This window comes from Papilio machaon, chromosome 16 (genome assembly GCF_912999745.1).
Source record: "Papilio machaon chromosome 16, ilPapMach1.1, whole genome shotgun sequence".
NCBI classification, from domain to species: Eukaryota; Metazoa; Arthropoda; class Insecta; order Lepidoptera; family Papilionidae; genus Papilio; species Papilio machaon.
In genome coordinates this window covers 6,021,127-6,042,728 of record NC_060001.1, presented here as the reverse complement: position 1 = coordinate 6,042,728, position 21,602 = coordinate 6,021,127, and the positions used below count along the sequence as shown (strand labels likewise).

Here is a 21,602-nt window from a genome sequence, read left to right as displayed (position 1 = left end):
ACATTTATGTTAATTTTATGTCAAATTAAATAAATAATTTATAACATTGAAATAAAAATTTATATGAAGTTAGTAATGTGATAATTACATAGAAATATACAATTGAAATATATAACTAAATTTAGCCACTATTTATAGCATCTTGAAATACTAACCATCAATTAAAGGATAATTTTCCACAACCGAAACAAGCAAAAAAACAAATTATTTTTTCATTTTATTCACACAGAATGATAGAGATAACAGTATGTTTTTTACTAATGTTTCGGCAATGAAAACTCACTGTAATTGTCTACAACTTTTGATCCTTACAACTACATTTGAACTAAAAGCTCTAAGGCAACCACTCTAAGTAGACATTATCTTTTGAATATCCACATTACTGAGATATCCTGTTGTTTTTGGATGGAATCATTTTCCGTTCCACTCAGTAATCCTGCCGTTCTCAAACACCAAATTCTTCCTCGGCAGAGGAACTAAAGAACCACGTTTTACTATACCCATATCTTCACCCGGATAATACTGGAAATTATATGAAATTCATTTTAATAATTACTAAGATATCCTTTGATCTTCTTTGTTTTTTTTTTTGAGTTAATCTGCCATCAGTTAGTGTGACTTCCATTAAGGCCAACTACTAATGATGCACAATGCTATAACATTTAAAAATTGGTATATGGTATTATATGTTATTTAATTTGTCGCTAATTTTTTATTTATTTATATTGTATATTTCTAAAAGAGTAACTTTTCTACATAATGCTCACCTGACACTGAGAGACGAATTTCAGGACATCAGCTCTGATGAATTCATTGTCTTCTTTGATCTTCTCTAATCTGAAATCAAAAAGATTTTGTTACAATAGTACAATGTGCTACGTTTAAATTATAACGATGTAAAAAGATTTATTCAAGATAAACTCTACAACTTACATTTCCGGCCTTGCTATCCTGTCCACTATACTGTGACATATTTTTTCACATAACGCCTCATCGAACAAAGGTATTCCGAACTGTAGATCCAAAATTGTCCATTTCTGAAAATAATAAAACAAAATATACGAACTATTTATTAAATAGTTTAATATTCAACTATACAATTTACGATCCGTTTTTTAAACATTTCAATGAAAAAACAACAAACTCACTTCTGGTTTACACGTCTCTTCATCAGAGAAGTTATGAGCTGTGTCAACTCCGCTGTCACCTTCCGTCATCTCCGTCAACTTGTCCGATAATTGTGTGAACATCGATATCGATTCTTCCGCAGGACTCAATAAATCATTTAGAGCATTCCTATTTTTATCCTCTTCGGTTTTCTTCGATTCGAATTTCAAATTTTCAACACTGGCCGAAGTGGAATGTATCGGGACTAAATCGTCAGAAAAGGAAATCGATTCTTTACTAATCGATTTCTCCTTGGAATGCTTTTTGAGTTCTTCGATACTCGTCGAAGAGGAATGGATAGGTACGAAATCATCGCTAGCCGAAATCGATTCTTTGCTCCGATGGACGAAAATGTCATCGATGTTCAAATTATCGAGTTCCTCGCAGAGTAATTTTCCACCTTCTACACTTGTAAAGCCGTTGGCGGGTGAACTCGTCTTGCTATCTGTGGTGGGTGTGACAGCGAAGTGTGACTCTATCGGTGACTGTAGTCGACTATTGACGAGTTTGGTATATTCGGTAGATTTCTCCACTGACTCATTGGAAGACAACGATACTTCGCTTATAGGTTTAGCTATCCCGCAAACTTCTTTCTTCTTGCGCTGTGGAACTAAACCACAACAATAATGTTAAGTATTAGTAAAATAATATGTAATCTATAAATAATATAACATTATGTGTGTATACCTAGTTGTACGCAGTGCGGCGGGTGTGCGCAGCCGAGGTCGGGCACGCCGGTGTCGGCGAGTGCGACGTAGCCCGCTGCGCGCGACAGCCGCAGCCGTCGCGCCAGCCGACGCAGACCCGTGTGCGTCCGCCATATCGACTGACTCTCTAATAACATGTGACTACAATTATTGACTTCATCTGTTCGCTAAAGTAGCAGTACAGTACAAAATGTGTGACTAACCATCATCGACCGTTGGAAAGGCGACATATTTGACAATAGGATGGTGCCTGACGGCAGCGGCCTGCAGCAGCACGGGCGCTCGACGCAGCGCAGAGTTGGCAGCGGCGAGGGCGGCGGCGGCTGGTAGTGGTGCCGGCTCGCCCTCCGCACTCCACCACGTCACCGACAGCCGCGCGTATCCCAGCAGCGGCCGCGGCACGCTGCGCAGCACTGTGCCTGCATGCACACAAACAGTAAGACATACATGTCTTACTGTTTGTATGCTCGTGTAAGACTTGTATGTCTTACTGTGACAATACTTATATTAAAACATACATGATGATGTTGTAGTACTGTGATGTTAAGCTGCAGCACCTGTAAATATTCTGTCAGAAAAAAAAAAAGTCGCCGATTCTTCGTCGTTACCCTGTGCTGATAATTGTCATAAACTCGATCAACAGGAGCAATACGCTAGACACAAATTAGTGTTAAGTCGATTATAAAACATTACCACAACCCTTCCAAAACCAACAAATCACAGTGAAGTAGCCGAACTCCAAATTTAGTGAAATGAGGTCTTCATCTGCAGTATGTATTATAATGTTAATGTTACAATTTAGGAAAAATAATAAGGCACTTAGGGAATTGCCACTCATAGAAGCCCTTTTCCCAGCTTCCCCAACTGACGAATACATCCGCTAGCGAACACTTACCACATGCTGTCATCTATGATCACACATGCCGTCTAGACAATTCTAGTGTTTCCAAAACACATTACAAGCTTGTTCCACATACTCAGCACGTCATAAACAACATACAGCACGTTACGAAGCACTATGTCCTGTTACTGAAGCAGCAATTGTGTAAGCAGTTCCAGTCTCGTACACAACGTCTCCTAAATCAGTGATCCAAGCAAACTCAGGCACTTGCTATTATCTGCATCAATATTTTGCGCGTCTCAAAATCAGCTGTGCGCTGCGGAGTGCGCCTCTCTTTACATCCCTTTTCGCCCTACTACACCACACCTAAAACTATGTTCTGCGCAACGATTCGTGCAACATTCCAAGCTGCCAAGATGTTTGATACCAAAATACCCATCACTGTGCCTATATACAAAGATTCCAAAAAATCTATATTTCTTTATGGATTCTGATTGATCAGAAGAAGCATGCTTCATAGGATTGTGCTACATGCTAGTAATAAATAGGAATCAAAAACACCAAAGAATATACACACATCCATGCAATGACAGACAAACCGTGTACCACTGCGGTTGCGGCATTCTGTGCAGAGCAGAAACAAGACTATGAATACAGCTTGCAGGTACACTCTGTCATAGGACAGGTTACAGCACAACCGCAACATAAAGCTGCCAACTGCGATACTGTAGTCAACCACTAATATGGTATGCTGCAGTGAAATTTTATGTTAATTAACAGAAAGAATAAAACGATGTCTTCGCGGAAAGCAGTTGCCCTCGTCACTGACAGCCTTGTGTTTCCGAGCAGGGATACCATACGTCATAACGAATCAAAACACAATGAAAAGCGTTTGATTAATAAACTCCGTGTAGTTTTGTGATGCCTCCAAGTCACTGCAAAACTATTAATTCAAATAGAATTTTCAGCAGCAAGACTTACATTACTAACACTAACATCTATACATAGTAACAAAATTAGAGTGTCTGTATGAAATATCGAAAAAAAGTCATATTTCGTGTACGATGTAATTTATTTACCTATAACGAAAAACCTTTTTTTTTTTTATTTTCGACTGTCTGCAGGCCGCGTTTGTTCCGGGTGATCTCCGAAACGGCTGGACCGATTTTGACGGGACTTTCACTGAAAGGTAGCTGATGAGTGCGGACATATTGTAGGTAACTTTTTTTTTGTTTTTTTTTTTTAATTCCACGCTGACGAAGTCGTGGGCGACCGCTAACTCCGAAACGGCTGGACCAATTTTGACGAAACTCACTGAAAGGTAGCTGATGTGTGCGGACATATTATAGGTTACTTTTTTATTTATTTTTGTGTTTTTTTTAAATTCCACGCTGACAAAGTCGAGGGCGACCGCTAACTCCGAAACGGCTGGACCGATTTTGACGAAACTCACAGAAAGGTAGCTGATGTGTGCGGACATATTATAGGTTACTTTTTTATTTTTTTTTTTTGTTTTTTTTTCAATTCCACACTGACGAAGTCGAGAGCGACCGCTAACTCCCAAACGGCTGGACCAATTTTGACGAAACTCACTGAAAGGTAGCTGATGTGTGCGGACATATTGTAGGTAACTTTTTTATTTATTTGTGTGTGTGTGTTTTTTTTTAATTTCACGCTGACGAAGTCGTGGGCGACCGCTAACTCCGATACGGCTGGACCGATTTTGACGAAACTCACTGAAAGGTAGCTGATGTGTAGGGACATATTATAGGTTACTTTTTATTTATTTTTGTGTTTTATTTTAATTCCACGCTGACGAAGTCGACGGCGACCGCTAACTCCGAAACGCCTGGACCAATTTTGACGGGACTTTCACTGAAAGGTAGCTGACGTGTTCGGACATATTATATGTTACTTTTTTTATTTATTTTTGTGTGTTTTTGTCAATTCCACGCTGACAAAGTCGAAGGCGACCGCTAACTCCGAAACGGCTGGACCGATTTTGACGGGACTTTCACTGAAAGGTAGCTGACGTGTTCGGACATATTATAGGTTACTTTTTTTATTTATTTTTGTGTGTTTTTGTCAATTCCACGCTGACAAAGTCGAAGGCGACCGCTAACTCCGAAACGGCTGGACCGATTTTGACGGGACTTCCACTGAAAGGTAGCTGACGTGTTCGGACATATTATAGGTTACTTTTTTTATTTATTTTTTTGTGTGTTTTTGTCAATTCCACGCTGACAAAGTCGAAGGCGACCGCATACTCCAAAACAGATGGGCCGATTTTTACTGGAAGGTAACTGATGTGTGCGGTTATAGGGCAACCGCTAGTCTACTCTATAATAATTATAGGACATAGCACAAATTTCTTCATTCCATTTATGCCGCTCATTCGTTAAAGCAAATATATCGTTATGCTTAGGGAGATCAGTAACTCAAGTTCATTACAAAATGTGCGTATCAATGTAAATATCACGTCAATGAAAAATACAACCATTCAAATTGTGTACTTCAATGTCCTCCGAAAAACCTGTCCCGAAAAGTGAGCTGTTCATAAAACAAGTTTTTTGACATAAAAATGTAAGACGTTCGTTGATTCAAGACGCGATACTGGAGGTAGCAGATTAAGCTGGCAGCAAATGGCAGCTATCATAATGTACTACAAAGGCAGAGGAAGACCAAAGAAAGTACGAATGGATTGTGTAAAAAGGATATGTAAGAAGGGGTGAATTCAGATATGACGGCTGATGGAGATGTATGGAGGAGCAGTACATACTGTGCCAACCATCCATAGGGATAAGGGCAGGTTGATGATGATGATGATGATGATAAGGTGGCAGATATCAAAAATATTCAACAAGTAGGCAGTAAGTTGCTACCTTTTGTGCTCCACACAGGCTGCAATATCCAACATAACACTGCGCCAAATTATGATTGTGGGCGAAGACTATAGAAGATACTAAATAACCATAAAAATAAATAAAACCTCCTATGTTGTCCTCTGAAACGTCATCCATAGACACAGTAGATTAGACCTAAATCACAAAATTATAATTAAATATAAACAAAATTGTTTCTAAACAGTACATGCAGAAACTAAATAGTAAATATATTATGTTACTAAATAGTACATTCAGAAAAATGTAAATACTGAACTGCGTACTGGAGTTCATCATATCTGCAAAGATCCACGCCTTAGTAACATTGACTTGCTGTGGAAAAATAGTAAATAATATAAATAACTGCCTCTCCGTTACTGCTCCAGGATATCATAGATCTCAGCATCTATAACAACTGTCAAAGTAAAAATAATTTAATTAAAAGACATATAGAGTCACTCCTTCACTTCTCTCTCTCTCTCGCTTCTTCTGTTCTCTTAACCCGCAACTGAAGTTGTACCTTGCTATAAAGGATGATAAATTTATATATGGTTAGATAAAAATAACACGTTACTGCACTTTCTCAATGCTGCTTCTTCGCTGAATGAAAATATATTAGACAATGAATAACAACAGAAAACAATATGCATGCAATCTATATTTTATGTAAAATAATTTAAAATGTTCTGCACTGGAACTCTGTAATTGTCACTATAATTAAGAAAACATAGTGCAAACATATAAAGCTCTAACCACCGAAATCAATATGCGATCTGATGGAACGATAGTATGAAAAGGAGTACAAAAAAATTATTCGGCCATTCTCTACACAATATATATTCCGATCTTTAAATCGTTTAAATTAGAATTGATTAGAAATATCACGGATAGTTAACAATGTTTAAAAGATGGAATATTGATTTGTGGCGTGCAACTAATCTACCTACCTTTGGTGAGGAGTAGCGTTGGTGGTCCATACCCGGCGACGTGGTAGAGGTAGAGGCGCATCCACGGCGAGGCAGCCTCGGGCGGTGCGGGGCCAACGTGCGGTAGCGCGCCTGCAGCCACGCCCGCACGAGCCTCACGCGACAATGGCGCAGTGGATATCGCCAGTCTGATATACGTTTGTTTACTTAATCACTTCACAAACCATAAAAGTCCAGAAAAAAAAACTTTTCACGGGCTATAATCATTTATGTCTGGATCAATGCTACCTGTTAACAAATTGTCAACAAACATTTTCATTCGCTTTTATTCAACTCGACTCAATAGTCGCAGTAAGGTTTAGAACTCTTGGGACATCAAGACATCTTTGTGCACCGTTCAACAATCAATCATCATCATCATCTCCCTGACCTTGTCGCACTTACTAAGAGTCAGTGCACTACTATCATCTCCATTGTCACCCCCTTCTTGATGATATCACCTTTCACACAATCCATCCATCTCTTCCTAGGCCTACCTCTATCGGTGTACTTCCACACTCATACTTAACATTCTCCTTGCTACATGCGATTCTTCCCTCATGACATGCCATACCACGTTAACCTTTTATTTCTCAATTTTTCTACTACTGGTACTACTTTCAGACTTCCTCTGATGTACTCATTCCGTATCCTATCCACTTTTGTTCCTCCATACATCCATCTTAACATTCTCATTTCCGCCACATGTACTCTCTTTTCAGTCGTCCCTTCAGCAATCAATAAACCTGTATTTAGTGGAGAGCAGACGTGTCCTAGCTGCGGGGCCAAGGGCGTGCAGAGCCTCACAGCGCAGTAAGTCGAGCGGACGCAGACGAGGGCGCAGAGTGCGCAGCGCCGTCCTCAGACACGCCGCCGCCGCCAGGTAGCGTCGCGCTTCGCCCTCTATCTCTGGGTCTGCCGCCACCTTTGATACAACCAGTGTTTAAAGATCTTCGGGAGCTACAGATCCCGGACTGGGTCGGAGAAAGTCACCTTAGTTAGTTAGTGCATATTTAAATGTAAAAAAAAATATATAAAACACTCTCTTATCAAGTAAATCTATACATAAGAGTAATATAATTAATTTAGTAATTTTACGGCTATTTCAGATCAAAAACAAGCAGATGTTTTTGATCTGAAATAGCCATAATTTTCCTTAGTTTTCTTTTTATTATAAAGTGACAAATTAGCAAGTAGTCACCAGAATTCGCCTAAACAGCGAAGCAACCACTACCCATAGACATTCGCAATTGCAGATACGTTGCCTACCTTTAACCGACAGAGGAGGGGACGCACAGAAAGAGGACATATCCTCTTCTAATGTGTTCCCTCCTCTGTCGAGTTTATTTTCACTTTCATAAGTTTTTAAGACAAATTTAATTACCTTATCTAATTCCATAAGCAAACTATCTAGACTTTCATCACATAACTTTCCAACTTCAAATAAAGTGACAGCATGACTTTTTAGATCCTGTAAATGTCAAAAAGAGTTTACATAAAATCTTAAAGTCATATAAATCTCTTATTACAATGTATTTATATTCTTACCGGCGATAAATTACCCATCATTAGATATGCGGCAAGAGTTGAATCAAATAGAACAGCAACTCGTTGACCATTGTTACTTGATCCAGCTTCAATTACCTCTTGAGAACTCTACGAAAAATAACACTGATATACGATGTTCTAAATAAAGACTAAATCTTAAGTTATAAGGTATCTAGCTGTCGCCCACGACTCTGTCTGTGCGGAATGAAAAAGTAACAAGTAACCTATGTGTTCTTTCAGACTATGTTCTACATATGTGTCAAATTTCATCAAGATCCGCTGAGCCATTCCGGGAGATACCTTCAAACAAACGTCCATCCATCCATCCATCCATCCATCTAAAAATTCACATCTATACCTATATATATATAAAAGAAAGTCGTGTTAGTTACACTATTTATAACTCAAGATAGGTCGAACTGATTTAGCTGAAAATTGATGGGGAGGTAGCTTAGAACTAGGAGACGGACATAGAAACTTTTTTTATCTTGTGTGCATTTTTTTTTATTCCGCGCGGACGAAGTCGCGAGTAAAAGCTAGTTTATAATATTAGTAAGATATAAAGCTATAAAGAAGAGTTTGGTTTCGGCGAAGAATTTTAATATATTGTTAAGTGTTAAATTAAATATAATACCTGTTTGGAAGTGGACGGCATATCTTTGATTAAGACTGGCTCCATTTGCAGGGCATCTTCATCCATTGTTTGATCAAATGTTAACGGCGCTATTTGTCTGTACCTAAAAAGTTATATTCCGTACATGAAAACAAAAATTATCTATGGTTTCACAAGAAACATATTTCCTGCTTCTCTATGGTTTGATATCATAGATATAAAATAAAAAAAGCTAATCATCACTGACGGTTGATGCTTGTGTGTGGTAACTGCTTCCTTCCACGAGGGGTGTTGCGGCGAGACGGGCGGAGGGTTCAGGTTGTTGGCGAAGCCCAGCCTGCAGTACAACGACACCGCCTGCTTCACCAACTCACAGTCGACCTAAGTACGAAACATAATTTTCTACCACACTTGAACTCAGAACTCCAAACCACCAAAGAACTTTGTGAATTTTTGTCTAATAGATACCATATTTGTTTAGAGCTAATATTACTGACATTACTCAGTTTAGTTATACATATTACAGTCGAACCTGGATAAGAAAAAGTAATTGGCCAGACCAGATGGACGACCTCCATAAACAAGATTAAAGTTATGGAATAACCTCTTTAAGCGAGAAAAATATCGTGTTCCTTTAGACTCTCACTTATCTAGGTTCGACTGTATTTAGATTTTTTTTTAATTTTTTTGGATATTCAAAAAATCATTACACATTTTGTTTAATTTATCACAAAACAGTTACCTGTAACACAGCCGCTAATTCCGCAACGCTGGTATGCTCGTCTATAGACACGAATACTTTGTAAAGCAATGTCTCAAAGTAGTCGCCTGCGATGCGGTTCATCACAAAGCCTTTCAGAGGCGGAACTGACACCTTGTCTGCTGACGTGATCGGCACATCCAAGTAGATTAAACCACGTCTGTAAATAAAGGCTAATTATAGCAATCTAGTGTTGTATTTTAAATGAAAATAACTTTTCTACAAAACACAGTAACACTGTGAAAAGTGACTCAGAGAAAAAAAAAGTTCAATAAAGGAACCCTAAAAGTGGGAATTATACACTAACAGATAATGGATTGCTTAAGTAAACTATTTATAAATTAAGATGTGGCTGTTAATAAGAAAAACTTTACCTGTACAGAGTTTTGACTACATTGTAATCCAAAGTGCCAGCCGTTTGTGATCCTCGATCTATCAGAAGGTCAATGAGAGACTTCTCGCTTTCAGTTAGAGGCTGAAACAAAACATCAACTTAAATGTAATATTAAAAAATTATTCAACACTTAGTAATCTGTAAATTACACACTTCAATAATCGTTTTATATTTTCCACAATTACAGTTAAAAAAAATATTAAACCTAGCTTAAAAATCAGCTGTAAAATACCTTAACATCTTCCTCCAGTACATAGCCGAGTTCAACTCGCCACCATGGCAACATGGGTATGTTAAGAGGTACTCGAGGCAAGAGACCACGGATTGCCTTGGACCGACCTCGTCTTCCCAAAGAACGAGCTTTAGCCACCAACTCTAAGTACTCATTACGTCCAATTCCCAGCAATCGAAGACCTAAGAACAATTGTTATTTCATCATTTTTTTTTTTTAATGAATAGGTTGCAAACACATAGGACATAGGACCATAAAAACCACCATAAAAAGGACACCAGGCCAAGGAAAAGTTTGTCTCTTTATCACTGTAAAATTCTATTGTGGCAACACTTGTTCTAAAACATACCGTCTATATGTGTTCGCGTATTTCATGTAAGCCTACGCTAATACTTACAATCAGCAGCAGTGAAATTGGGCATTGTGTCATAACTTTTTTCCATTTCTATGAGCAATGCCACCACTTCTAGGTAATATATAAATGGTGTTATTCGTAATCCTGAAAAATTCGATTTTATTATAAAATAAATAAACACAACTCACACTAATAAACCAAAGGAGTAGGCAATGATTATGTATTTCTAATTGGCATGGTCCTGGCAGTTTTCTCACCTTGGCCACATACATACATCTATGCATACATACTCACAACTATGTTTTGCTTTATATACTACTTTATATATCTGTATGAGACTGATCAATCACCACAGAATTAGTATTTTGTATTGATTTCCTTAGATCCTTTCCCTTATTAAGAAGAGAATGCAAAGTTGTGAATAATAGCTAGTATTAAATAGTCAGTTAAAATATTACCTTTAACAATCATGTCCGCTAAATGATATGGGTAGAGCATGAGCCTCTGTATACTATTCTGAACAAGTACCTCATAGTACTTTCTCTCATCTTTCCGGACAGTCCGTACTAAAATGATAATAGAGTAGAGGAGCAGAAAATTAGTAACTAAGATTTCCAAGGACTTTAAGAAATTAGGTGTTTAAAAGGGAAATGTAGATAAATTTACTAGTGGCAAACAAGGAGAGGCCATCTGAATTAGCCCAAATAGCAATGCAACCGCTGCCCATGGACATCCGAAATTGCAGATGTGTTACCTGCCTCTAATTGAATATAATAATAACAATGATTAATATTTGTTTAATTTTTTTTCATTACAAAAAAATTTATGTAAGGTTTTAAAACTTCTTATCAATTAAATTGAGGCCATTATATAAGCTTATGATAACAAATATTAACATTCCATAAATTGTCTGATCTGATTTTAAATTGCCTTTGATATCATCAAAAAAAAAAATTTTTGCTCGTTTATACTATATTTTTTGTGGCTTAAAAATAAAAAATCTCTCCAAATTTTAAAAATTAAAAAACACCTCAATGTTCTCTTAAGACCTAGTACTTAGTTTGCATATTACGTGAATTAAAGGTTATTTATCATGAGTTAACTTACCAAGACTGCCTCTGTAACGCAATTGATTTTTAACACTGAACTCAAATATGTATCTTTCATATTCTTTAGGAGAATCACCCAACACCTGGGAAAGATGCATTTCAAATGTTTTATCATTTTTATAAATAATTATGAGCTATAAAATTTTATTAAGGACACTGTTATTTCGCGGAAATGTGAAATATAATCAAGGAGAAATAAGGATAATACTATAATTCCTTTCGTATACAATAAACTTGAGAATCAATAACTGCATAATACATTTTTTTACAAAAGTTTAGTATTAATATTAGTTTCACTATTACTTTTATAGATATGTGAATTGTGGGAGAAAGGTGCGACAATAGCAAGAAACCTTATTACCTTTTTTACAGTAGTTGGTAGTTGAGGCCATTGAATTCTTTTTCTAATACATTCATCTATTTCATCCTCCATTATAATAAAGTTATTAAGCTATTTACTTAACTCTCCGTAGTTTCTACATCAAACACAGCGAAAATTAAATTTCTCGGCCACAATATTTTGATAAGAAAAAATATCCACACACATTGCGTTCTTAACAAAAACACATTGAGTATGAGTATTGTCATTAGTCAGTTATTGTATTTCTTTCATTTATCCACAATAAATAAAATTACTTTATATTTTGTGTAGTCAATTTACTAAGTGAAAAAATTGTATTACGACTATTTATTTGTAAAATGTAAACAATTCATGTTAATTTTACGGAAAGGTTTTGCATTTATGAACGATAGCGTATATGTCAATGTCATCCGCAGTCAAAATTAAAATGAGCGGGAACGATTAGGATTTTTGAATAATTTTATTACGTTAAGTACAGACCAAGTTAAAATAATTTTTAATTTATTATTACTTTCATGGGATATATTTGAATTATATTGAGATAAAGTAAAGTTAAATAATATAATTAAAACAACAAAATTCTTAAAAAAGTGAGACAGGTTGGATCATCAAAATAATAGTAATAAAACACAAGTTCAGGCAATGCCGCTACGTATATTAAATCAATAAAATTAAATTAATTACAATGTATATTTCAATATATACGTATTTTTAAATATAACGTAATTTAAAGAAATTGCTCCTCAAATGCTTTATGTATTTCTTTCAACATATCTGAAGCTATCATACTTCGACCATAAATCTTGTAAGCTCTTGAATTGCATGACCTTGTTAACCTCGCAGCGGCATAAGCTGCAACACTTTGAGAAAATGGTGTTATTTTTCCTTTTGTACAAAAGTAATTTGTTTTTAAAGCCCAGTTGAAAAATGTCCCTAAGCTTCCCGATAAAATGTCACCCTGACCGCCAGCTCTACGACTAGAGCCACCTTCGTTTGACGACCATTTAACAGCGCCCACACTAGAAAGAAAGGTGTCGTATTCACCTTTAGCTAAAACTGACACATTGCTTCCCCAGTATTCATACCAAGATAAATTCTTTGCCTGAACGGCTTGCATTAAACGATTTGCTTCTCTTTTATTTGGAGTAAGTATAACACCTGGACTTGGGTAATCTTTTAAAACAGAAATGTTCTGATATACTGCAAATAAACCATCAGCATCAATAACCATTGGTTTCTTTAAAGATTTACATGTTTGCATTATTTCATAGGCTAAATGTATAGCCTCATCTTCTCTACCTAATCCTGGTCCAAGGACAATTACATCCATTTTTGATAGGATATAGTTGAGCTTTGAGGCAGAATTTGAATTAAGAAAAGGGTAAACAATAAGATCTGGGCTATATGCTTTTATGATAGGGGCTGCATTCGCTGTTGTTATGACATATACCTGGTCAGCTCCAGCCTAAAACAAAAATACACAGGCTTATCAATTTATTATTTTCTTATTTTCCCCTTATAAGCCATAATGGTGGGCAGAAATTATAGTATTTAAATTTGTCATTTAAATCATGCAAAATCTTACAAAATATAATTCCAACATCTAAAGCTTCAATAAAACACAAAGGAATAGTAATTGCAAGCATATTTAATCAGCTCTTTATAAAATGTTACTACAATCTTACTGTATATATAATTCATAGATTAAATTCGAAAATATGCAACTTCAAATTTTTCACTGGGGTTTGAATTATAAAATAATAGAACATTGGTAAACAGTGCCCTAGAGAACCTGTCTTTCAATATTTTACAATTATTTTTGATGTGATATTAACATACCCTTAACGATGATATAGCGGCGAAATAGGGAGCTCCAGTATATTCCACAGACCCGCCAATAATACCAATTTTACCTGCCTCCCCTTTACCTTTGCCATCAAGTTCAGGTAAAATTGACTTGCTAAAAGTCTTTAGGTCACTTAGCCTCAACTCATTAATGTTTGAACACTGTTCTACTAAATTAGACTGAATAACATATATATTTGTTGTAATTATAATGCAGAACAAAACATTTGTCAAACAATTCATTGTTGATCCCATAATATAATATCGTGTAATTACAACGCAAGAAACTAGTGTCAATCTATGATGGGCATGTTTAAAACTAAAGCTTAAGTTTATTCACAATAATATTTATATTTATGTGGCCTCGTAGCAAATTATGATAATCTGAAGGTCAGCAAGTCAAGTAAAAGGTAACATTAACGTTTTTAAAACAGATTTATAATTCCAGAATACATGAATACATCTGAGGTTTTGTTTACGAAACAGAAAACAGCATGAACGTAGTAAAGAATAGGAAATTCGGTGCCTGTATTTTATTAGAAAAAAAATTGAGAACATATTTGTTGTGTGGTCACGTTCTTGTTCTTATTATCAATATCAGTCTGTCAATTCTTTTCTTTATCAAGTGACAACAGACATTGACAAGTTGATAATATTTTGTGATGTCATCGTCAAGTGGTACTTTTTTTTATATAAGAAAAGAGGGCAAACGAGCAGCGGGAACACCAAGGTGTTCATCGATATCTGCAATACCAGAGGAATCGCAGATGCGTTGCCAGCCTTCGAGATGGTGAATGGTGATACGCTCGCTTCTAACTAACTTATTTGGTCCGATAGGCAAAAGTGAAATGGACCGCTCGCTATGCCATTTTAAACCAACACATAAATGATGTAAAATTGAACAACGTAAAGTTTCATACTTGATCATTGCACAATTTCCTTTTTTTCAGATATGAATGTTTGTAAAAAAATTAAAGGGTGTGAATGTGAATGTCACATATAGAGTATTGTCTTTGAATTGGATTAAAAGAAACTGAAATTGTTTATGGTTGATCTTGATTTGATTGCTGCTGTCAGTTGGTTGTCAGATGTGAATTCTGTGATTGTGATATGAAAATAGTGCTATTTAATTAAAAAGGCGGCGATATGGATATGGATGAGAAATATGAATCCGTTAAATTATGTTATGCAGTTCATAAATACTCCAGCTATTCGGCGAATTATGTCCCGCAGTACGTACTTACATTTTATTCTTAAATGCGTTTAATTAATACCATTTTCCCGGTATTTATTTTGTTTATTTTAAGCTACAGAAGTATATAATTAGAGAAATTTATAATTTCATTGGGATTTTTATGGTTTGGCATTAGACTAAGGTTCCAACGATTGGAATATATTGAATTTTACAATGTCGAAACATGATATGCGCACAGAAACAAAAACAAAAATCGGTGATTGTATTTAGAAAATAAGAAAAACCAGTAAGATGATAATTTCACTCAGTTAATTTTAATATTCTTACTGCACAGGCTATTTTATAGTTCAAAATTTAACAATAACAATGTCATTGATGGTGTATCAAATTTATTTTATTCTTCAGTGAATATATTTAATAACGATCATGTACAAATAAAACCTAACCAAATATATCGCTAAGAGGTTAAAATATCAAATTCACATATTTTTGTTTTTTTTCTTAAATATGGAAGTAGTAAATGTTAACCAGTACTTGTTCATGGTTTTTATTAAAATTAGTAATTATTTTCTTTATCATTTAACTAATAATTTTAATAATCAAATTGTTTTTTTTAGAAATATCATGGTTAACAACCCTTCTGATCAATTATCAAGATGGTTTACGGACAGTTCAAATGCCAACAACATGCTGCAACCGCAATATATTATTCTCAAGTTAAAATCCTTATCAATAGTAGATACTATAAAATTTGGTAAATATATAAAACCACATGTGAGTGATCTCAAGAAGTTTCAAGTGTTTGGTGGAACGGATGAAAATAATTTTTCTTTGCTTTTATCAGCGTAAGTATGTGTAATATTACTTACTATATGTAACTGTGGGATTCCTCCATTTTACAATTGTATAAAAACATATTATAATCTGTATTTTGTCAAAAATAAATAAAAACATATTGTAATCTAGTTTGTTAATATGTGTAAGTGCAGTGGAATTCCACAGTAAAGATAATTTCTAACTTATTAATATTATATATGCGAATGTTTAAATGTTTTTTAAACCCTAAAATCTCTAGAATAGCTCAATGAATATTGCTCAAATATATGTAGAACATAGTCTGGGAGAACACATAGGCTACTTATGAAATTTTTCTTTGAATTCCGCACAATTTGAGTCGCATACAGCAGCTAGTTTGCAATAATTATTAATTATTATACAATAAAGCTGATGAAACTAATGTTTAATTAGTTAGTTCTTTGGTTAATTACAATATCCATAAGTAAACAGTAATTGGATTTAATTATTAATCATCTAGTTCTGATTGCTGTTTTTTTTTTTATAAAAATAGTAATTAGTAAATGGTATACTGCAGAAGAAACAATAATATTGTTAAATACAATAAACTTCTAAATCACTTTAATATCTATCATTGTGAATTTTATTTGCTTTGTTATATTTAATTTAAAGTATTGTATTGTTTTTGGCATTATTGAATCAAGTGTTTTAATTTTATTATTTTGTTTCCATTTATAAGACAATATATTTTCATTGAAATGTTGTATGTTAGAGAATTATCACCTTCTATGTAGTGAAATAATCACTTCTTATATAGTATATAACATAATATTGTGATCAAATTAATTTTTAGATATAATATTTGTTAATACCATGAGAGCTTGTATTTTATCATTTTACATATCTTAGTGTGTTTTCTTTGTGTAAAAAAGGATTATATTAATTTAAAAAAAAAAAAACCTAACTGTCTTTAGTAGACGAAATAGCACCAACAATCAATCTTATACATACAAATACACATACATACAAACATACATATACACATGAAAAACATTAGCACTTTATCAGCTAGGAAATAATAATTATGACAGGTTGAAAATGATAAACAACCCTTGATTTAATTTTAATTGAATGTCAAATGTTTTGTACAATGCTATTAAAACTTTATTAAGATTTTAGAACATTCAAACATGGTAGCACAAAAAGCATATTAGTCTGAATTTTTGATAGAACACTTTCAAGATAGTGGGTTGTGATGATCACAATGTTAAAGTATAACTATTAAATTATTCAAACTTTCGTGAGACATTATCATTAACTAATATAAGAACGGCTAATATAGAAACTAGTTGGTGCCGACACCGGACATATGTACGTGCGTTAAAGTATAACTGTACATATATGATGTTGATTTAAATATTTATTTTTATTTTATTTCAGTGGTCTGAAAAAGGACAGTGCACCAGAGACTTTTAAACTCAGGAATAGAACTACGGAAGGACTCTACTTGCCTGTGCAATACATCAAAATTGTTCCCCTACTATCCTGGGGTCCGGCTTATAATTATACCATATGGTATGTTGAGTTACACGGCACAAATCAGGAAGATCTGATCCAAAATGCCATGGAAACTATCAACTTGGTAAGTTCTCTTATCATATTATAAGTAAAAACCTTGTCATCGATCTGATCTTAGGGGTCGTTATTGTGTCAAATTTTTTTTAAGCGTAAAGAGGAAGAGGCGGTGCGTATACTGTTGAAGCATTTACGCCGGCGAAGGTACAAAGACGCATTCGAGGCGTTGTCCAGAGAAAGCGGCGTCCAGCTCGAAGGACCAACACAGTCCCGGCTATGGAATGCATTGGTCGAAAATGGAGACTACAAACTAGCTGAAGAGATATTGGAAGAGGCTATGAATGGTAATGATTAAATGATGAACAGTTTTACAAAATTGGTAGTAAATAATTGTTAAAAAAAATGAAATTTGTTTTGTTGTGTAGAAGGTGAGATGGACTGGTACCTGTCATGGCAGCCTTACCAGCCTGAGTGGCGGCAGCTGTCACCGTGTTCTGCAGCAGTGGAGGCGCGATTGTGCTGCGGGGACTCCGCGCCGCCAACACCTCGGCCGCGCCCTCACGAGCTCGCCTGCGCGGACCGCGAGCCCCGCCTAGAGCTGCCAGTCAGTATTACACTATCTTAGTACAACTCTTTAGTAACTATTTAAATATGATGGTGTGTTTGAATTTTGCAAAATATAGTAGATACAATAAAATGATTGTGTTGGTAGGAGGTGTTGAATGGTGGGGAGGGTGCGGAGGCGTGTGAGGTGGGATGCGGAGGCGCGTGTACAGCTCGCCCCGGACCTCGCGGTGGACACCAGCTAGTCGTCGACACTAACACCGGTCTGTAACACTTGTTAATTATATTTGTTAAAAGTAGGACACACAATGTCGTATTTCTGGGTCTCTAAAACATTTCAGCTAAGTACTTTGTTTTATTATAGCTAAATTAAAATTACGTAGGTACTTTATACTTGTTCGGTGGATGGAACGGTACGGAGGACCTGGATGATCTGTGGAGCTACAGCACGGCTGCGGAGAGGTGGTCACTGCTGTGCCGGCACAGCAGCCTGGCGGGCGGACCCTCGCCTCGCTCCTGCCACAAGATGGTCTTCGATCCGGTCAACGAACGCCTCTACACGCTCGGAAGGTACCTCGACAATGCGCAGCGTGTACCAGCCAATATGAATGTAAGTGCACATTTACCTAAGGAAATTGAAAGAACGATCCAATAATTATTTAATCGTTTGCGATTATTATTACGATTACTTCAATTGGAACCAAATTAATCTTACTTGACATTGCATATTGAATTCTGCCCTAGCATATTTTTTTATTTTATTTTTGTATTGTACATCAGAGCGAGCTGTACGTATACGATGTGGTGTCGGGGGCGTGGTCTCTGGCGTGCGCGGACACGGCGGCTGTGGGGGGGCCGCGCCTCGTCTTCGACCACCAGATGTGTCTCGACGCAGACACGCAGACCATATACGTCTTCGGCGGACGAGTGCTGCCATCTAACACGTAATATACTATAATGATAATAATCTTTTCTCTGTTATTTCTAATTGATTTTATTACGCTATTACTACATTCGATAAAAAAATTAGTGATAAACTTACTGGAAATTAATTTGAATTAAAAAATTATTAATTTAAGTTTTCTTTGTGATTGGTTTAAAATGTGATTTTATTTCAGCGAGGAGTTGGTGAGCCCGCAGTACTCTGGTCTGTACGCGTACTACATCGGCAGTAATACGTGGCAGCAGTTGTTAGCAGACCGGCATGACCTGCCAGCTCCTCAGCCGCGAGTCTCCCACTCCATGCTCTTCCACCCAGTGAGTGCATTCACGTAGACGTTACCGTACTTGTTAAACGAACAAGTTTCTCAACTTCGCAATCTTAGTGTATATTGTCGCTGTGGATACGTGTAAAAACCCATTATCTTTCCCTTTGAAATACTGAGACATAAACAATTTTTTTTTAAATAGTCTTAGGTAAATAGAAATTTCAAGCTTTTTATTTTTACTGTCATTGTATGTCCCCTGTACTATTTATTATACTTCTTATTAATATTATAAATGCGAATGTTTATATGGATGGATGTTTGTTTAAAAGTATGCACTAAACGGTTCAACGGATCTCAATTAAATTTGGCATAAATCTAGACTCTAGAGCATAGTCTGGAAAAATATTTATGATACTTACTAAGTTTTTTTTTTAATTCCGCACGGACGAAGTTTAAGGTCAAAGCTAATTTACCATATTGTGATGTGTGCAGGTGCAACGTCGCCTGTACATGTTCGCGGGGCAGCGCAACAAGGAGCAGCTGCTGGACCTGTGGTGGTGGGATGTGGGTGAGGGGCGATGTGGTGCGCTGTGTGCTGGCGCCGCCGCCTGCCCGCCTCCCGCTGCCGGCTTCACGCAGCGCGCCACACTAGACCCTGACACCGACGAGATGTTCGTACTCTCGGTATGTACGCAGTAACATGACCACTGACATGTTATCTTATAAGCAATGATGAGTTAATTATCTGTGTGTATATTTATTGTAGGGTATGAGCAAAGAGAAGGACAAGCGCGTGTACAACTCTTTGTGGGTGTTCTCGTTACGCCGGCTGACGTGGACGTGTGTGTATCGCAACGACACCGTCACACCCGCAGAGCCCCGCCCACGCTTCGCGCACCAGCTCGTATACGATCCCGTTAGGAAGGTACCGTCCAAAAGAATTATTACACTTACAATTCTAAAGAATTTATGACGTCTAGTTTATTAGTGTCGTTGTCTGTTTGCAGATCCACTACCTATTCGGCGGTAACCCAGGTACTGCAGCCAGTCCGCGGCTGAGGCTGGACGATTTGTGGGCGCTGCGGCTGCGTCGTGCGTCCCGCGGCGGCGTGTGGCGAGCACTCCGCGCGGCGCTGCGCGAGGCGCACTACCGCGAGCTGGCCGCCGCGCCCGAACTGCGCCCGCAGGCCCTGCACTACCTGCGGCATGACCTCAGCGCCGCACTAGACCACTGCGACCCAGCACAGGTCTCACACCTCACATACCCACCTCCTTTTTCTTTCTTACTCTTTGACTCTATTATAATTCAATATATAAAGACAAGAATGTATACGTGTAATAGTCGAATAATGTGTCGTTGTAGGTGTCACAGTTCCAGAAGCTGGCGACGGCGTTGTTCGCGAGTCCGCCGGCGGAGTGGCACGCCGCATGCGCACTGACGCCGCGTCGCTCGCGCACGTTAGCACGTCGCCGAGCACGCCGCACACCGCACGCGGACCTCGCGCACGCACTCGCCGCGGTAACATACACACAACTCACTAATACAATAACATGTCTCAACAAATTTTGACATAGAAAATGATATACGAGCAGGTGCTGGGCGCGGACGACTCGTGCCTGGAGCCGCCGCAGCCGTTCGAGGAGGCGCGCTCGCCGACGCCGGACACGTGGGACGTGGGCGAGGTGGGGGGCGCGTGCGAGGGCGCGGCCAGCGAGGAGGAGGAGGAGGCGGGGTGGGCGGCGCGCGACGCCCGCGTGCGCCTTTACGACCGCCTGTGCGCCTACTTCCGGCCCAGCACGGTGCCGCCGCGCGCTGACGTCGCCGACCTCATCGCGCTCTAATGAGGTAATGAGGGCAAGGTAGGACCTTGTTATACTATTTTTTTAGTAGGGGTCACAGGATCTAATATTTTTTTCAGGAATTCTAAAAAATCCATTAACACTTATTAAAAAATTTCAGTTGAACCAAAACGCAATGGAAGTCATCGGGTCTGGAGGAATGAAAGGTTTTAAATGTACTGACGACATTATCTCTGATACAGTAAATTTATGGTCAATGAGGCATTCATTTACATTTATTTTAGATCTTATTCCAATGGAATAAGGTTTATTCCGCGTTGTTTTTATCCTATAATTTATTCAATGTACAATGAGCATATTTCAATGCAATTAATAATTTAGAGCATAGACTAAAGTTGTACATTTTAATTTTTGTTTGTTTGTAATATTATAAAATAAGTTATTGAAAGTTTCTTCTCTGAATATAATTATATTTAAATTTTTTCTTTATATATATTTTTTTATTTGAATTAAATGATTTGTTACCTTAAAATACCTAATTATTCATATTAATTATAAAATATTATTTAAACAATAATGTACGTATCTAATAGTGTATCCATAATTTAATTTTTCTTAAAATGTTAAGGAAAAAATTATAAAGTATTTAGTTTAAGACATGTATTATATAACAAAGTCATTAAAGG

General features: G+C 36.9%; 3 protein-coding genes across 3 annotated transcripts; 1 reads left to right on the top strand and 2 right to left on the bottom strand.

Moving 5' to 3' along the window:
• Positions 1-130: 130 nt before the first annotated feature.
• On the bottom strand, positions 131-12,131 carry LOC106716755 (protein FAM91A1). Its single transcript, XM_045681416.1, has 19 exons — positions 11,935-12,131; positions 11,572-11,656; positions 10,923-11,030; positions 10,507-10,608; positions 10,110-10,291; positions 9,858-9,958; positions 9,466-9,643; positions 8,971-9,104; positions 8,745-8,847; positions 8,111-8,218; positions 7,947-8,033; positions 7,309-7,487; positions 6,545-6,711; positions 2,078-2,293; positions 1,855-2,001; positions 1,149-1,777; positions 934-1,037; positions 768-837; positions 131-522 (listed from the first exon to the last, which is right to left on the bottom strand). Exons 1-19 carry the CDS (start codon positions 12,004-12,006, stop codon positions 412-414), a joined length of 2,883 nt encoding a protein of 960 aa, XP_045537372.1. The 5' UTR covers positions 12,007-12,131; the 3' UTR covers positions 131-411.
• Positions 12,132-12,661: 530 nt separating this feature from the next.
• On the bottom strand, positions 12,662-14,038 carry LOC106716489 (ATP-dependent (S)-NAD(P)H-hydrate dehydratase). The gene is made up of 2 exons (XM_014510007.2): positions 13,774-14,038; positions 12,662-13,399 (listed from the first exon to the last, which is right to left on the bottom strand). Exons 1-2 carry the CDS (start codon positions 14,032-14,034, stop codon positions 12,662-12,664), a joined length of 999 nt encoding a protein of 332 aa, XP_014365493.2. The 5' UTR covers positions 14,035-14,038.
• A 798-nt stretch (positions 14,039-14,836) lies between these two features.
• On the top strand, positions 14,837-21,277 carry LOC106716608 (muskelin). The gene is made up of 15 exons (XM_014510151.2): positions 14,837-15,011; positions 15,592-15,819; positions 17,210-17,411; positions 17,496-17,688; positions 17,770-17,948; positions 18,057-18,171; positions 18,292-18,518; positions 18,689-18,852; positions 19,027-19,165; positions 19,609-19,800; positions 19,883-20,041; positions 20,124-20,363; positions 20,480-20,635; positions 20,710-20,962; positions 21,077-21,277. Exons 1-14 carry the CDS (start codon positions 14,926-14,928, stop codon positions 20,956-20,958), a joined length of 2,529 nt encoding a protein of 842 aa, XP_014365637.2. The 5' UTR covers positions 14,837-14,925; the 3' UTR covers positions 20,959-20,962; positions 21,077-21,277.
• The last annotated feature ends 325 nt before the right edge of the window (positions 21,278-21,602 follow it).

What these genes read in the sequence shown, in the direction of transcription:
- LOC106716755 (XM_045681416.1), bottom strand. Translation starts at nt 12,006, where the DNA reads ATGGAGGATGAAATAGATGAATGTATTAGAAAAAGAATTCAATGGCCT. An exon ending in CTGCTCTCCACTAAATACAG is followed by an intron (nt 6,712 to 7,308) that starts GTTTATTGATTG and finishes AACGTATATCAG; the next exon opens with ACTGGCGATATCCACTGCGC. An exon ending in CTTTCCAACGGTCGATGATG is followed by an intron (nt 2,002 to 2,077) that starts GTTAGTCACACA and finishes ACATGTTATTAG; the next exon opens with AGAGTCAGTCGATATGGCGG.
- LOC106716489 (XM_014510007.2), bottom strand. Translation starts at nt 14,034, where the DNA reads ATGGGATCAACAATGAATTGTTTGACAAATGTTTTGTTCTGCATTATA. An exon ending in CCGCTATATCATCGTTAAGG is followed by an intron (nt 13,400 to 13,773) that starts GTATGTTAATAT and finishes TTTTTGTTTTAG; the next exon opens with GCTGGAGCTGACCAGGTATA.
- LOC106716608 (XM_014510151.2), top strand. Translation starts at nt 14,926, where the DNA reads ATGGATATGGATGAGAAATATGAATCCGTTAAATTATGTTATGCAGTT. An exon ending in TCGGCGAATTATGTCCCGCA is followed by an intron (nt 15,012 to 15,591) that starts GTACGTACTTAC and finishes TGTTTTTTTTAG; the next exon opens with AAATATCATGGTTAACAACC. An exon ending in TCGCGCACGCACTCGCCGCG is followed by an intron (nt 20,636 to 20,709) that starts GTAACATACACA and finishes ATATACGAGCAG; the next exon opens with GTGCTGGGCGCGGACGACTC.